The sequence below is a fragment of the Manis javanica genome, chromosome 6, assembly GCF_040802235.1.
Source record: "Manis javanica isolate MJ-LG chromosome 6, MJ_LKY, whole genome shotgun sequence".
Lineage (NCBI taxonomy): Eukaryota > Metazoa > Chordata > Mammalia > Pholidota > Manidae > Manis > Manis javanica.
The window spans coordinates 14,490,364-14,508,493 of NC_133161.1; the positions used below are offsets into that span (position 1 = coordinate 14,490,364).

At 36.0% G+C, this 18,130-nt stretch overlaps 1 protein-coding gene across 2 annotated transcripts in view; it reads right to left on the minus strand.

Annotated features, from left to right (window-relative positions):
• Positions 1–18,130, minus strand: part of TRIM24 (tripartite motif containing 24) — a 105,442-nt gene that overhangs the window by 44,717 nt on the left and 42,595 nt on the right. For both annotated transcript variants that reach the window (XM_073238389.1, XM_073238387.1), the window contains exons 2-4: positions 10,326–10,444; positions 4,082–4,229; positions 500–632 (exon numbers count right to left, since the gene is read on the minus strand). In XM_073238389.1, coding sequence (XP_073094490.1) covers positions 500–632; positions 4,082–4,229; positions 10,326–10,444 — 400 coding nt within the window. The remainder of the gene's footprint in view (positions 1–499; positions 633–4,081; positions 4,230–10,325; positions 10,445–18,130) is intronic.

Here is an 18,130-nt window from a genome sequence, read left to right on the forward strand (position 1 = left end):
ATAAAAGTGTATGGGCCCTAGGGCTACAACAACTTCCATTTTCTCAAAAACCAACAAACCAAAGATCTAGATTTTTTTAAATGTAAAATCTCCTCATTTTCTAATACTGATAACTGATTCTATATATTTTAAACAGTATATAGGCTAGTGGTTTTCAACTCAGGGTGATTTCACTGTGACCCTAGGGCATCTGGCAATGTCTGGAGGCATTTTTGTTTGTCACAAATGGGAAAATGCTACTGGAATCTAGTGAATAGATGTCAAAGACACTGCTAAACACCATATAATGGTATAATAAAATAAATACTGGATGGACAGCCCCCACTTCCCATGACAAAATGTCAATAGTGCCAAAGCTTAAAAATCCTAGAACAAGCGAACATACTGCTGGCTGAACAAAACATTATTTGCATATCGTCATTTGACTGGGGTGCCAGCAATCCTCTAGTCCTCACAGGGCTGTCTTCTCAACCTATGAATATAAAGAAAGATGCTGTACCTATGTTCTTTATGTTCTAATAACTGGCAGTCTCGACATGTCAGTTTGTCACATGTTTCACAGTAAAGCTTCAGCTGCTCCTTCTTATGAAAAGGACAGAACACTGGTCGCTGACTAGTCACACCAACTGCCTCTGTAGAAACAATGGGAGGCAAAAGAAAAATTAACAAAATTCAGTAGTAAAAATGATTAGATTGTCCATATAAATTCAAATCCATTCAGATATAAAAGAGCTACAAACAATTCATTGGCACCATTACTACTACTAGGTTTTACAGATACTAAAATGTTAAATATTTTCAGCATTTCAGAAGGAAATCATGAGTTTTTGATTTTGCAAAGTATAACTTAAATTAATTAAGAAGAAAAAGAAAGTTTGTAAGTTAAAAAGATGCTTTGTGGAATTAAAAAGACTTAAGGAAATAATCCAGGTAAGTGAGACAATAGTTATCCAGAGTGGGAAGAAATCTGGGTGATGCTTGTGTTTAATGTTAAATGGGAAAATTGGAGTATAATACAATGAACAACTGATTAAACAGTAAACATCAGTTATCTTACTAATAATTAAAGGTAAAATCCAAACAGTTTAGAAATAATCCCACTATTAAAAACCTGGTATATATTTCTCTGGTTGTTTATGTATGTAACTACATAAACTAGTGGGTATTTTGTGCTATAAAATATTTTAAGTGGTCCTATAGATATTGTCTTGTAAAATTTTTTAGCATGATACCTTTCTGTTAGTAAGTACATCCATTTACTTATTAATTGCACAGTATTCCATCAAATGTATATGCCACCTACCAGTGGACATTTGAATGTTTCTCATTTTTCAACATTGGAAAATAATGCTGAAATAAACATATGAAATTTATAAATTATTGAATGTTTCCATAAAATAAATTCCTAGTAGAACTGTTGGGTCAAAGGGTAATGTATACATAAGTAAATGTGTGCCAGCAAGTAGAATGAGTTAATAGACTCGTATTTTCTGATTACAATAAAATTAAAATGTGAAGTTGAAACCATAAACAAATAAAATATGAGCTCTGGGAAAATTTCCCTTTTGCTTTTAATGAATTCTTGGGTTCATAATAATCACACTGTTCAACAACTTGTTTTTTGCATGTAATATGCATCACAGCCCTCTTTCCATATCCTTATGTAGAAAATAATACAAAAACTCGTAAATCCCCAACAGCTTTGTAACCATAAATGCAGAATATCTAAAAAAGAAAAAAACAGCAGAAATCAAAGTCATAGATCATAAACCAAGTCTTAAACACTAATAATTCTAAGAAAAATTAAAGAAGGCAAAAATACATATAGTTCAGAATAAAAAAGGAAAATGATAAAAAAATTAGCAGTATCTTAAAAGAATATTAAAAGTACAGGACATCAAGACCACCAACGGGAATTAATTTCAGCAATTCACTATTAGTAATTTGAATATTCTTTCAGTTAACTCCCTGTACTCTTCTAGTTCATGTCATCTGGGTATCATAGTAGATAGGGTGACCATATAGATCTTTCTGGTTCATGCCTGCTATCCAGGAATATTTATAGAGCTTCTGACTTAGATAATTAGGACATCATGTCAGCCACTTAGAGAATTCCTTTATTTATCAAAGAATTTAGATCCTGACTCACAGTCCTCTCCTAGTGCTAAGTCTCATCATCTTTCTAGATGCCTGAGAAGTCTGCCCAGATTACCATATAAAGACAAGCCTCTCACACTTTCCCATCTCCAGAGATCTGTACTTCATTTTAGCACATTATTCCATTTAATATACATCATGGTCCCAACCTGATTTTTGACTGTCCATAACTGGTCCATATCTGTAATAAATTCAAACATCCCACTCTAGTACTTCTTTCTAACCTTTTCTTAAACTCTTGAATATCTCTAGTTCCTAAGCATTTCTTGCACCCTGTAAACTGATATTATTAACTTCACTTCCTTGATAGAGTTAAAATCCCCAAATCCTTCATTTCAATAAATGCCATTATCTATATCGCTTACTCTTTTGAACTTCTGCACACCTGTCCAGCTAAACTTCAACATTAAATAGGTTCAATTCTTCTCTGTACCTACACTCTGTCTGCTGAGGCCTGATGGAGGAAGTTTTAAGGCCTACATATAAAATATAACCACGATGTTACCAAGCAATCCGGTTTCTGAAGCTGGTCTCTCTTTCAACTGGAGTCATTTCAAATATCCTCCACATTCCCTACATTTTAATCCTATTTCCTCTGCTCTGTTTTTCAACAGACAGCTGACTTCACAAAAAGAACAGAAGTCTTTCTAGCATTAATCAGCCTACCTGACTGTATACCTGGCTTTGTGTCTTTTTGTCATCAGTGTCATCAGAAATTATATCCCCTTTTCCTGTGTCTCCAGAATCTTATCCTCATCTCTTTTGCATACTCCTCCTTTTGCATCTTAGTCTCCAGCTGGACTCAACCTTTCAGCTCTGGAAATTTGGACATGGACTTTAGTTTTCCCCACCCCTCTCCTTCACATGATGAACTTCCATTCATTCCTGAAATCACAGATTTGGCCTCCAACCTAAATCCCCAAATCTGAGTTTGGTATTCGTTTCATGTGCTCCCATAGAACTTCTGAGGCCAAACTATGATGGCTAATTTGTTCACAGTCTCCACCGTGTTAATGATTCCTACACGATAGGAAGTCTCTGTCTTATTCTGCTTTTCATCTCTAGTACCTAGCAAAGTTCTTGGAACATAATAGGCATAAAAATATTGGTTGGCTCAATGAATAAAAGGCAGCAAAATAATTTTTAAACAAAAATATATTAGTGAGTCATAAAAATGAAGTTCTGATAAATGCTATAACATGGATGAATCCTGAGAACATTGTGGTAAGACAATCCATATATCAAAAAAGAAACAGTATATGATTCCTCTTTTTATGAGCAGGGGCTGGGGGTAGAGGGGAATGGGCAGTTAGTACTTTCTGGGTACAGTTTCTTTTGGGGGTAATGAAAAAGTTTTAGATAGAAATGGAGAGTGGTGATGGTTGCATAATATTATAAAGGCAATTAATGCCACTGAATTACATTTTTAAAGTGGCAAATTTTAAGTTACATATATTTTACTACTATAAGGAAATGTATTGAACTTTATACCATAAGCTATGCAATAAAAATCCAGAAACCATAACTGCATAAAAAGCAGTTTCTTTGGTAATCTGTATATCAAATATGAAACAGGGTTACTACTAGAGTATCAGAGGGGAAAAACTCTTCAATCTCAACTCTTGTCATCTTAGAAATAAGAGATAAGAAGTTTAAAAAACAACCTTTTTGTTCCATTTGCTATACATTTACACCAAATTAAGGCTTTCATTGGAGAAGGATTGAAAGTATGGGTATACGCAGAAGGATTCTATATTGATACTTTCCAACATATGTAAACATTCAAATTTCAACTATAATATAGATTTCCTTGTATTAAAAAGCAAGAGTATATTTAATTTCTAACTAGTGTCAGTGTAGAAAGGAAGAAAAGACAGTGGGCGGAGGGAGAGAGAAAAAAAGATTAAAAGAACTAACTTATTACCTGGAGATACTTCCTCTTTCTGTCTCACAGTGTGGTCTTTTGTGAACTTCACCCTTTGGTGAGCTCGGATGCATGTCTTGCAGAGCCATTCAACACACTCGACACAAAACCCATTAGCTTCTGCATTGTCCTCACAGCTTGTACACACCTAATAAAAGAAACATATCACATCAGTTTTTGAGAAAAATGAAAAGGTGATCACACTACTTAGTCATACATAAATAACATACCAACTATACTTGACTTCTATTAGTTATCTTCTTAATGGTGTTCATAAATTTAAACTGATAGTGTATTTTCAATTATAAACACATGAAATGGAAATATAAGGATATTATCCTTATTTCAAAATAGCAAATATTCCAGGCACTATGCTAAGTGTTGAGAATACAACAATCAGGAAAAGCAAACATGGTCCCTGCCCTTATGATACTTAGTCTCATAGATGGGAGTGTGGGTTCAAACCCCAGTTCACCCACTTACTAGCTGAGTAGTCTTGGGCAGGTTACTTAGAATGTTCATCTTTAAATGAAGGCAATAACACAGATTTTACTGAGTAGTTATGAAGATTTAATGTGAGACAGACAAAAGTTGTTGGAACAGTCACATTAATACATAACTACAAATGGAGAAGTGCCATAAAGGAAAAGTATGAGAGGATATAAGAACATATGATGGGGGAAACTGATCTCATTTTAACTTGGGATTGGAGGGTTGGAGAAAGTAAGAGGAGAAATTACCTAGGTAAGGCTTTCTCTAAAGAGATTATATTAGTGCCAAGCTATGAAGGTTGAGTCAACAATTAATGATGAAAAGCCTTCTAGGCAGAGAACAGCATGTACAAAAACCTCCAGGAAGAAGAGAACAACAGGTTCAAAGAACTGACAGAAAGCCAGTCCAACCTAAGTGGAGAGATTCAGAGGAAGACTGGCAAGAGAAGCTCATGGCAAAGCAGGCAGAGGCCCAATCAAGCAGGATCACAACTTGGGTTCTTGTCTTAAAAAGTCTTCTAAATGCTTTTAAGCAACTAAGTGTCATGGCCAGATTTGCATTTTTAAAATCACTACCAATGCAATGTCAAGAAAATATTAGAAACGGGGCTCTTCTGCATAGAGACAAGTAGGAGGCTTTTTCAGTGGTTTAGGTAAGAGTAGGTAGAAGTAGAGAGGAATGAAGAGATTTAGGAAGTAAAATGAGTGGTTTGGAAGATGCACTGGATATGGGAGGTGAAGAACAGATAGTTTCCATGTTTCTAGCTTGTATTAACAGTGTAGATGGTGACACGATTCTCTGAGAATGGATGTTAAAGTTATATAACATATGAACAGTCATGATTATAATTTGTGGCTAGAAAAAAATTTCCCCCTCACTCACTGATTTACATTTGCCAAATTCAAAATACTTAGATGACATTTCCATAACCAAAAGCTGCCTTTTCTCAATTCTTATCATCTTCAACCTTCCTAACATCATTTAATACCACTGACTCCCTTCCTACTTTCGTAGAAATCACTCGGATTCTTTGATACCTCTAGATCTTATCTCCCTGATTGTACCTCTGGATTCCACCACAACTCTTCTTCTGCTGATTCTGCAGATTTTTTTTAGATCTGGGGATTGGTCTCATCCATTCCCTTAGCTTCAGTGATCACCTCTATAGGGATGTCACTTAAAATTTAATCTCTACACTGTTATAAAAAGGACTGTGAGATCTTTTTAACACTGCCAGGGAGGACCTCCAGTATATAAGGTAAAATTTAAAGAGCAAAGTGGAAAAGCATCATGCAACTGCTTTTCTAAGAAAAACTGAGATGGGGTGGGAGGACTCATTTGCTTATATTTTTAAAAAGCATAAAATTACTTATGATTATATATAAAATACTGTTAAAAATGGAAGGATAAACCATTAAATAAATTAAAAGGTCACCTATAAGGTAGTTGGGTAGATGAGACAGCAGAAAGAAGAAGTTTAAGTTCTCTGAATACACCATGTTTTACAGATTTTAATTTGGAAATACAAGTTTTATATATAGTCATACAAATTAAAAAAATTAAATCCCTAAACAATAAAAGAAAAATGAAACCAATGAACCTGACTTCCAAGTATGTGGCTTAACCAGAGAAGAATTATTTATTTCAAGTAACTATAAAACATGATGATTTGATTGAACAGCTCCAGTGGATACATGTAGTAATTGCTATCTTCCTTGCTTTCTGTTTTGAAAGAAACAACTCTATTATAATTCCTACTTTCAGCACTAACTCTATTCTTCTACATCTTACTCCGCAAGCCATGGCTATTTATGAGTGGTTCCACATTAGATTCCAACCGCAGGTGGTGCTGGAGGGAGCCGGCCAAGGTCAGAGGAAGATAAGACTAATCATTTTGGCTGACTTCCTGTCTGCTTGTCTTTTCTGTGAACATCATGCCAGTCAATGTTCTTCACCTCAACAGCAGCAGTTCCTTCCCACAGCGGCAGTTGGCTTTAGTTTGCAGTGTTTCCAGTACTTGTAGAACAAGCGTTAGAGATACCAAAACCACAGATCTATGCGTGCTCCTCCAAGGTCTAACATTCCAAGAAAAAAAGTCTCAGCCACTCGCATGAGACAAGCAACACCTCCTCTTCAGATGTCTGTACTGACCTCCACAAGGCCTGCCTCTAAGTAATTCCAACTTTTTCCCTTTGTTTTCCGAGCTGCATCCTCATAGTTGCTATCTTTAAGAATTTTTAATTTATCCTTTTAGTAAATAAGTTAAATCTAGTTAATTTTAATTTTAAGAATTCCAATGGTTCCTGACTGTACCAAAACTGGTACAGTAGACCCTTATAATATATAAACATGTGTGTGTGTGTGTATGGTTTTTTTATAGGATAAAATAAATAATTATGTCAATGTAATTAAGAACCAAGATTTACAATATTGGAGAAGTGAGATAAATACAGAATCAAAACAGTAAAGCCCTACAATTCTAAATGGTACTTGGTACTTACAAATATCAATATATGCTTATGATGTATCTTCTCTTTCTCTTTTTAAAATATTTGTTAAATTATTCTCCTGGAAGGCCTAGAAAAATGACCAACCCAATGATGATGAGTACCCCTTGCTCCCATACTGTGGTCTCCAAATACCATTTCTGACTAAAAGAAACCAAGGCTTCTAAGAGAAATGGCTGGTTCCAGGTCTAGAACAGAAAATGAACACCTTGTCAAAACAGAAAGCAAGGGAGAGAGAACGACGACTCCTGGAATTGTATCAGGACTCAGGAATCAATGTTAGACTGCCATCGTCAAGATGCTGACATAATTTCAGCCCCAATAAGAATAGTAACTATAACACATTTTATATAAAATATCCATGAGCTTATAATGATAAATATCCACCACTCATTAGTCACCTCAGAGAATGCTAAGAAACTACTAAGTCACTCTGAAAATTAGCAATTAAAGGGAAAAGAATCAAGCATTTAACCTACCTTTCTGGTATAACCAAATAATAGATGAAGCTTTCTTTTTCTACTCAAGTTAATAAAAAAAGGGGAATGAGAATGAGAACGTTGCTATTTTTCAAAGCCCTAATGAAAAATGGGACCGTGGTATCATCATTAATGCTAAGAAACATCAGAAAAAAGAAAGACAACCAAACTAATACTTCCTGATTGAAATACATAACAACATAGGGATGAAAGTATTCTTATGCTCCCTTACTCAGTGGAACCTGAATCAAAACCAGTTTTTACCCTTTTATTACCATTTACACAAAATACAGGAGACAGATGCAGCACACTTAATGAGACTTCATGGAGATGGTCAGCAAAATTCAGAATAAAGCTAACAGCTAACTCTACTGGCCTAACAACTCAGTTATTCCAACAAATATGTTAAAAGGGAGAAAAAGAAAGCCAATGAGGAAAAGGGATAATTTGAGATTAATTAAAAGATATGCTTCAGACATTATCAACCAAATGAACTATGTAGGCCTTATTGGATCCTTATAGAAAGAAGCCACTATTAAAAAAAAAAGAATAATATATAATTAATTTGATCACTGCCTAGATCTTTGAATATTAAGGAATTACTGTATGTTTATCAAAAAATGCTTTGTTCATAGAAATAACAGCAAATATTTATAGATAAGATGATATAATGCCTGGGATTAACTTCAACATAATCTAGTGGTGGGAGAGAAAGCATCAGGTTATTCATAAAACAAAGACGACAGCTATTGATCTAAGTAATGGGTATGTGGGAGTTTTTTATGCTAAACTGTACCATTTTTAAAGTAATACTTGAAATTATCCATAACAAAAAGCTTCTATAATTTTATTTCCAGCTCTGAACTCTCTTCAGAGCTTTAGTTCAGAGCTCCAGTTTGACCAAAATGACATCACCATTGTGGTCATAGGCAAATTCAATCACATTCAAAACCAATTTTCTACCTTTATTTTTACTTCCCTGCCTGCTTTAACTCTGTGAAACCATCATCCTGGCAGGGAAGCCTCTCTGACATTCCACATCCAATCAAGTACATCAAGTACTATATGAATTGTAATTTACCCTTTCTGTCCTTATTGCTACAGGGCCAGTTCAGCTCTCATTACTTCTGACCTAGTGCTTCCTAACTCCAATCTACCCTACCTTACCACCTCTCCAGTCTTCCTTCACAAAATACCCCTATGAGCACCCTAGTCTAAACCAGATTTACTGACCTCCATGTCCCCACTTATCTAGGTTCAAAATGTATATTGGATTCTATCTCTAGATTGATTATAATTTCTTCTTATTATGTTTCTGTGTCAGAAGCATAGTAAATAAACATACTACTGGAAACTAATTAATTATATAGAGGCATAAAGCAGCCTCTTAAACTTGTCCTTTGTCTAGAATCTCTTCAATTCTCATCTCTTTTCACCATTTCATGTTGTATCATTACTCCATGTTGATTATGCATGCTGTTGCTTTTGAATTTTCTGGATTCAGCATTCATATGTACTAAAGCTCACCTGATGAAGTATAACTAGTGAGTGATATGACTAAAAAAGTATGTCTAATATCAATGAAATCACATATGAAGCAAAGTGTCATTACACTAGAAGACAAACAAAATCATTAATATTCAGAAGAGAGCTTTTAGAGGGGTTAAGTACTTGACACTATAGCCCACACAATTACATTTCCATTTTCGAAAGGTGGTTTCACAACAATTAAAAAGCTTATACCCTGCACTAAGCCCTGTTTTGACCTTGATGAAAGTTCACATTAGGAAGAATTGTGGATATTTTGGGGGAGGAAAAAAAAAAGGTACTGCTGGGAACCTCAGTAGTGTCTTTCATAAAAAAATTATCTGTTAGTGATGGCTATGTTCATTTAAAGCAAACCCGAAATTCTTCAAGTTTCCCCCCAAAACAAAAAGCTGAAAACAAAAAAAGGGACAGAACCTCAGCTGTGTGATTAACAAAGAGTCCTAAACATTAAGATTTTTACCTTTTAGATCAATAATCCTATTTTTCATAATCAGATTCAGTTCCTTCACAGATCTATTCTAAATTAAAGGAACTGCTTAGAGAAATCATCAATGAATCATGATCCGAAAGAAGACTAATACACTATGCTAATACTTAGCACATACTACTGAATCAGTCATAGCTCACCTCCACTACAGTATTACAGTTCATCCACCAGACCTGACATTTAGATTTAAGGGGCCAACAGAAATGTTCTACATTTGGATTATGGAAGAAGGGAGAAGAAGGAAAAAATTGGATCTCTAAATGCAACACCTTAGACAATGCTACCAAATGAGGCTTTCAAAGAAATTATCATGTAGAAAAGAAGCCTTTCTTAAAAATGCAGTAACCATGCTGGTCAAAAACATGGAATTTTTCATATATATCATTACAGTTTATTGTTAAAATAGAAAATATGAAAAATGGGGGCTTGAAATAAGAAAACCTGTCAATATGTAGGAAAATTACAAAGAAATGAAATAAAATAAGGTCAAGTATAGAATAACGGTTTCCTCTGAGGGGGAAAAAGAAGGTGAGACTGCAATTAGGGCTTCTGTATTGGCACTGTTGTATTCCTTATGATGAATTACTTATTATTCTTATAATCTTCTAAAATATTACATAATTTCAAGGATATAATGTTCTAATGTTTGACATCTTTTATTTTAGAGTCCTCTAGCATTTTAGGCTGCCTTATTAGGAGAAGGTAAAAGTTTCAAGAGTTAATACACTTACCTGATTAGACTTTTCAACTGTACTGCTGGGAACCTCAGTAGTGTCTTTCACAAAAAAATTATCTATGATGTGTCTCTCTGCACATTCTTGGCTGCAAACTGGACATCGAATGACTCCAACTGAGAAAGAAAATTGCATTCTAAGTTTTTTTGTTTGTATAGCATGTATCTTGTATGCATAGTGTATATACTGCAAAATGATCACCTTAAGTCAGTTAACATGTCACCATACACAGTCACAAAATTTTTTTCTTGTGGTAAGAACTGTCAATAACAATATTATTAACTAAAGTCAACATGGTATACATTACACCCCCATTATTTATTCATTTTGTAACTGGAAATCTGTATCTTTCACTCTCTTCACCCGTTTTGTGCACCCTCTAAACATATCTATAGATTCAATGCAGTTTTAATAACAATCCCAACAGGGATATATCAATAATATTTTGATAAGCTTTGAGGACATGCCTACCAAATAACAAGACTTACAATAAAGCTATAGTAATTAAGATGGTGTACTAGTTATGTAAGGATAGAAGAATGTGGAACAGAATAAACACCAGAAATAGGCACACATATATGCACATTTTATATATGACAGATGTGGTATTAGAAATTAGTGGGAAAGGAAATGAACTTTTCATGGAGCTATTTAGTTCTCCACAGTGGGAGGGGAATGAAATTAGATCTCCACTCAATTAAAAAAATAATTGTTTTGGGTAGATTGAGAACTTCAAAACTTTCAAATAAAAATATAGAGTATCTGTGTAACCTTTGATCAGGAATAAATTTCTTAAGCAAGAAACAAAAAACAAGAGCATAAGTTATAGATTAATGAATTCAACTCCACTGATATTAAGAACTACACCTGGTCAAAAGATTACCATTAAGAAAGTGAGAAGACAAACCCCAAATTAGAAGAAAAAAAAAAACCCAAACACAGTACTAACAAAGAATTGAAGTTGTAAATATGTAACTATGCATTTCACAAAAGAGAAGGATTCAGTAAACAAATTTTTCCTTATTCCTCCAGACAAGAAGAGCGAAAAGCTATAGATATTCTATGTGAAACAATCATAAGAAGAATGTGAGAGGTAGTGAGAAGGTAGCAAGACTAGCTTGAGACTTTGGGATTCCTGGAATGACAGTGGTAAGTTCACTGGTTTTCTTTTATCCTCATATATGTCAAAGTGCTCATGAAACCACAATCTCAGAACACCAACAAGTATAAACAAACAAAAAAGCCCAGTAAAGCCTAGTCTTTCTATCCAAAGGATCAGAAAAGGCAAATCCTCACAAGATAGAAATTTTTTATAGCATCTGCTTTATTCCAGCTAGACATCACAAAAAAAACCATGCTCCCTTCCCCACCAGCAAAGGCCCAGTGGGAAGCACAGACTTCAACCCTGGTCAAGAAGAAACCAGGTGCCCCAATCACCCCTGGCTGGGAATGTCAGAGAAGCCAGGTAGGAAACTGGGGCTTTGGTCCCCACTGGATGGTAATGAGATCCCCTGCAGTATCAGTAGAGATCATGTGAGGAGCTTGACTACCTCCAGGGCAGTAATGAGGTACCTCTCTGCTTCAAGGCTAAGCTGGTGGCAGGAGGCATACTGGACATTCAGGACTTTTAATGCTCCCTGCCAGTAAACTCTTGTACCTTGATGACACCATTTCTTAGGTGTGCCAAACAAGAACATATGGGAAGTAGTAAACAGGCACCCATGCCCCTACCAGCCAGGAAAGTATCAACAGAGGCATAAACCCAGAACTTCAATTCCAGTAAACTTCAATTTCCAGTAAAACTGCAATTCCCTTCTCCTCCAAATGTCAAGGGAGGTGGCACGGAATCAGTGACTTCAATTTCTATCTCACAGGAGGCAGGACATAATAAATTAAAGAGCTGAAATCAATGGAATTGAAAACTAAAAAGTCAATGAAATTAAAGCTTGTTACACCAAAGATCAGTAAAATTAACAAATCTCTGCCCAGACTCACAAAAACTAAGATGACAAACGGCCAAACATAAGGAATGGAAAAATGAGTATCACTACAGACCATGTAGATATAAAAAGGATAATAGGGGAATATTAAGAACACTACTCACATAAATTTGACAATATAAGGAAAGTGAACCAACTCCCCCAAAAGCACAAACATGAAATCCTTTGATCCTATAACTACATGGAAATTAGATCTACAGAAAATGAGATACTTAGGAGTAAAACTAACAAAACATGTATAGATTTTATTCAACATAGTATTGGAGGTCCTAGCCATGCCAATCAGACAACACAAAGAAATAAAAGGCATCCAGATTGGTAAGGAAGAAGTCAAACTGTCCCTGTTTACAGATGACATGATATTGTACATCAAAAATCTGAAAGAATCCACCCCCAAACTACTAGAACTAATATCTGAATTCAGCAAAGTTGCAGGATACAAAATTAACACACAGAAATCTGTTGCATTCCTATACACTAACGATGAACTAGCAGAAAGAGAAATCAGGAAAACAATTCCATTCACAATTGCATCAAAAAGAATAAAATACCTAGGAATAAACCTAACCAAGGAAGTAAAAGACCTATATACCCTGAAAACTACTATACACTCCTAAGAGAAATTAAAGAGGACACTAACAAATGGAAAGTCATCCCATGTTCCTGGCTAGGAAAAATTAATATCGTCAAAATGGACATCTGGCCCAAAGCAATATACAGATTTGATGCAATCCCTATCAAATTACGAATAGCATTCTTCAAAGAACTGGAACAAATGGTTCAAAAATTCATATGGAACCACCAAAGACCCCGAATAGCCAAAGCAATCCTGAGAAGGAAGAATAAAGTTGGGGAGATCTTGCTCCCCAACTTCAACCTCTACTACAAAGCCGCAGTAATCAAGACAATTTGGTACTGACACAAGAACAGAGCCACACACCAGTGGAACAGAATAGAGACTCCAGACATTAACCCAAGCATATATGGTCAATTAATATATGATAAAGGAGCCATGGACATACAATGGGGAAATGACAGCCTCTTCAACAGCTGGTGTTGGCAAAACTGGACAGCTACATGTAAGAGAATGAAACTGGATTACTGTCTAACTCCATACACAAAAGTAAACTCAAAATGGATCAAAGACCTGAATGTAATTCATGAAACCATAAAACTTTTAGAAGAAAATATAGGCAAAACTCTCTTGAATATAAACATGAACAACTTCTTCATGAACATATTCCCCCAGGCAAGGGAAACAAAAGCAAAAATGAACAAGTGGGACTATATCAAACTAAAAATAAAAAGCTTCTGTGCAGCAAAGGACACCATCAGTAGAACAAAAAGGCATCCTACAGAAAGAATGGGAGAATATATTCATAAACGACATATCCGATAAGGGGTTGAAATCTAAAATATACAAAGAGCTCATACACCTCAACAAACAAAAAGCAAATAACCCAATTAAAACATGGGCAACAGATCTGAACAGACACTTCTCCAAAGAAGAAATTCAGATGGCAACAGGCACATGAAAAGATGCTCTACATTGCTAATCATCAGATTAGCAAATGCAGATTAAAACCACAATGAATATCACCTCACACCAGTTAGGATGGCCAACACCCAAAAGACAAACAACAACAAATGTTGGCGAGGTTGTGGAGAAAGGGGAACCCTCCTACACTGCTGGTGGGAATGTAAATTAGTTCAACCTTTGTGGAAAGCAGTATGGAGGTTCCTCAAAAAGCTCAAAATAGAAATACCATTTGACCCAGGAATTCCACTTCTAGGAATTTACCCTAAGAATGCAGCAGCCCAGTTTGAAAAAGACAGATGCACTCCTATGTTTATTGCAGCACTATTTACAATAGCCAAGAAATGGAAGCAACCTAAGTGTCCATCACTAGATGAACGGATAAAGAAGATGTGGTACATATACACAATGGAATATTATTCAGCCATAAGAAGAAAACAAATCCTACCATTTGCAACAACATGGATGTAGCTAGAGGGTATTATGCTCAGTGAAATAAGCCAGGCAAAGAAAGACAAGCACCAAATGATTTCACTCATATGTGGAGTATAAAACAAAGAAAAACTGAAGGAACAAAACAGCAGCAGAAACACAGAACCCAAGAATGGACTAACGGTTACCAAAGGGAAAGGGACTGGGCAGGAGGGGTGGGAAGGGTGGGATAAGGGCAGGAAAAAAGAAAGGGGGCCTTACAGTTAGCATGCATAATGTGGGGGTGGGGCACGGGGAGGGCTGCACAACACAGAGAAGACAAGTAGTGAGTCTACAGCATCTTACTATGCTGATGGACAGTGATTGTAATGGGGTTTGAAGGGGGGGACTTCGTGAAGGGGGGAGTCTAGTAACCATAATGTTCTTCATGTAATTGTAGATTAATGATAATAAAATGAATTTTAAAAAAAAACAGGAGAAAATCTTAAGGACCCAGGACTTGTTGAAAAGTTCTTAGACATAAATCAAAAAGACAATCCATAAATGAAAAATATGGATTAATTTGATTTCATCAAAACTAAAAACTTCTGCTCTGGCTGGATGAAGATGTTGGAATAGGAGATCACTGTGATATCCTCTTCCCTCACATACCGAGGAAGCAACTACATTGGATACAACTAACTAAGAACAACTTGAAGACTGCAGAACAGACTGTCTACAAAAGAACAGACTGTCAAGCAAAGAAGACCACATTGAGAAGGATAAATGGGCAGAGCCTAAATCAATCTAATTCCAAGCCCTTCCCCCATCCCAGAAGCGGGAGGGAGAGGAACAGAGTAGGGAGGGGATAAACACTCAGAAACTTGTCACACTCTGGTCTTGGGGATCTGCTTCAGAAAGACCCCACTGCCTTGGGCTTTGAAGATTAATAGGACTGAACACTAGAGAGTTGGAGTGCTGTGGTGGGCTGAGTCTCCAGTCACTTTTGGAGGACTGTCATGCTCTGTTGATCCCTCTGAGACCCAACACAGAGGTAGCAGAAACACAGGCCAGAGGTAGGTAGTTTGAAAGATTTGTGGGCCTTGGGAATGTGCAGAGGGGCAGGGATTTGAAGGTCTCTCTGGAGGAGAAAGGGCAGGTGTAGAACACTTTTCCAGCCCTCCCTAGCCCCACTGGCCAGACACTTGCAGGAGCCATCTATGAAACTCTCCAACTAACCTGCTGACTCAGCCCCAGCATTCCCTCAAAGACCCACCCCACCTAACATGCTCAGCTCAGAAGTAGTTGGCCACTGATGACAGACAAGCACAGGGTATCCCTGCCCATTATGCATCCCAGCAAAAATGCCAGACATCGCACAAAGGGCACAGAGGCTAGCAGTAGGTATCCACCACTCCTGGCAGACAGACAGAAATATGGGCCCTACCCATAGCCAAACAAAAGCAGCCATGGCTTAGCCAAATCAGAGAACTGGGCTCCACAGAGCAGGGGGGTTTGTGCTTCTGGGCACCTGGGATGCCTACTACATAAAGCCACTACTTGTAAGACCAGAAGGCATACCTGATCTATCTAATACAAAGGAAGAAACACAGAACCAAGACAAAATGGGGAGTCAGAGGAGAATGTTCCAAACAAAAGAAAGTTCAAACAAGATTTAGCACTAGAAAAAGTACTAAATGAAGTGGAGATAAGCAATCTTCCTGATAAAGAATTCAAAGTAATGGTCTTAAATATGCTCACTGAACTGGGAAAAATAATTGATAGTCTCAGGAAGAACTTCAACAAAGACATACAAAATGTAAAAAAGCCATTCAGAGCTGAAGAACAAATTAACTGAAAAATGCAGTAGAGGGAATGAACAGTAGGCTATAGGAGACAGAGGAATGGATCAGTGATCTGGAAGACAGGATAGTAGAAAATAAGTAGCTGAGGAAAAGACAGAAAAAAATTTTCTAAAAATGAGAAGATGCTAAGAGAGCTATGCAACAACTTCAAATGAAACAATATTCTCACAACTGGGGCCCCAGAAGGAGAAGAAAGAGACAAAGTGGTAGAAAGTTTATGTGAAGAACTAATAGCTGAAAACTTCCTCAATCTGAGGAAGGAAATACACACCTAGGTCCTGGAAGCACAGAGAGCTCCTAACAAGATGAACCCAGGGAGGTCCACATCAAGACACACAATACTTATTTAGTATGTACACACATAGTAATTAAAATGGCAATCATTAAAGATAAAGAGAGAGTCTTAAAAGCAGTGACAAAGAGAAAGACAGTTACCTATAAGGGAAACTCCATAAGGCTATCAGCAGATTTCTCAGCAGAAACTTTATAAACCAGAAGGGAGGGAAATGTTCAAAGTGCTGAAAGGGAAAAAAAAAAAAACTACAACCAAGAATACTCTACCCAGCAAGGTTATCATTCAGAACTGAAGGAGAGATCTGGAGTTTTCCAAATAAACAAAGATTAAAAGAATTAATCACCATTAAACCAGCCTTACAGGGTATGTTAAAGGAACTTCTTTATATGGAAATATTCTTAAACCTAAGTATTTTTTACTAGTGAAAATAAATCTATAGTAAATATAGTAGACCAACCACAAATCAAGTATGAACTTCAAAAAACAAAACCAGTAAAATCAACTATACACAAAATTAGCCAAGGGATACACAAAATAAAAAGATGTAGATTATGATGACATCATATACATAAAATGTAGAGGAATAAGAATTAAAAAGTAGTACTTTTAGAATGTATTTGAAATTAAGCAACCATCAACTTTATAGACTGTTTATGGCAACCACAAACCTAAAGCCTATAACAGATAAACAACAAACAGAAAGGAATCCAAACATAACACTAAATAATCACAAGGGAAGACAGCAAGAGAGGAAGAAAGAACAGAGAAGAACTACATAAACAACCACATAACAATGAACAAAATGGCAGTAAATACAATAATTACTTTAAATGTACTAAATGCACCAATCAAAAGATATAGGGTGGCTGAATGGATAAAGAAACACAACCCATCTATATGCTGCCTACAAAAGACTCATTTCAGACCTAGAGACACATATAGACTGAAGTGAAGGAATGGAAAAAGATATTCCACACAAATAGGAGAAAAAAGAAGGAGTGGAATACTTATATCAGACAAAACAGATTTCAAAACAAAGAAAGTAACAAGAGACAAAAGACATTACATACTGACAAAGGGATCATCCAACAAGAGGATATAGGAATTATAAATATATATGAACCCAACATAGGAGCACCTAAATACATAAAGCAAATACTAACAGACATAAAGGGAGAAACTGACAGAAACACAATAATACTTTTATACTTCACTTACATCAATGCATAGATCATATAGACAGAAAACAAATAAGGCGACAGTGGTGCAGAAGGACACATTAGACCAGATGGGCTTCACAGATATATATAGACCGTTCCACCCAGAGGAAAGAGAATACACATTCTTCAAGTGCACATAGAACATTCTCTAGAACAGATCACATATTAGGACACAAAATAAGTCTCAATAAATTTAAAAAGACTGAAATTATATCAAGTATCTTTTCAGACCACAGTGATAATGAAACTAGAAATCAATTACAAGAAAAAACTGGAAAAAAACCAAACATGTAGAGGCTAAGCCACATGCTTCTAAATAATCAATGGATCAGTGAATAAATAGATTAAAGAAGAAATCTAACAATACATGGAGACAAAACAAACACAATGGTTCAAAATATGTGGGATGTAGCAAAAGTAGTTCTAAGAGGGAAGTTTATAGCAATACAGGCCTACCTCAAGAAACAAGAACAA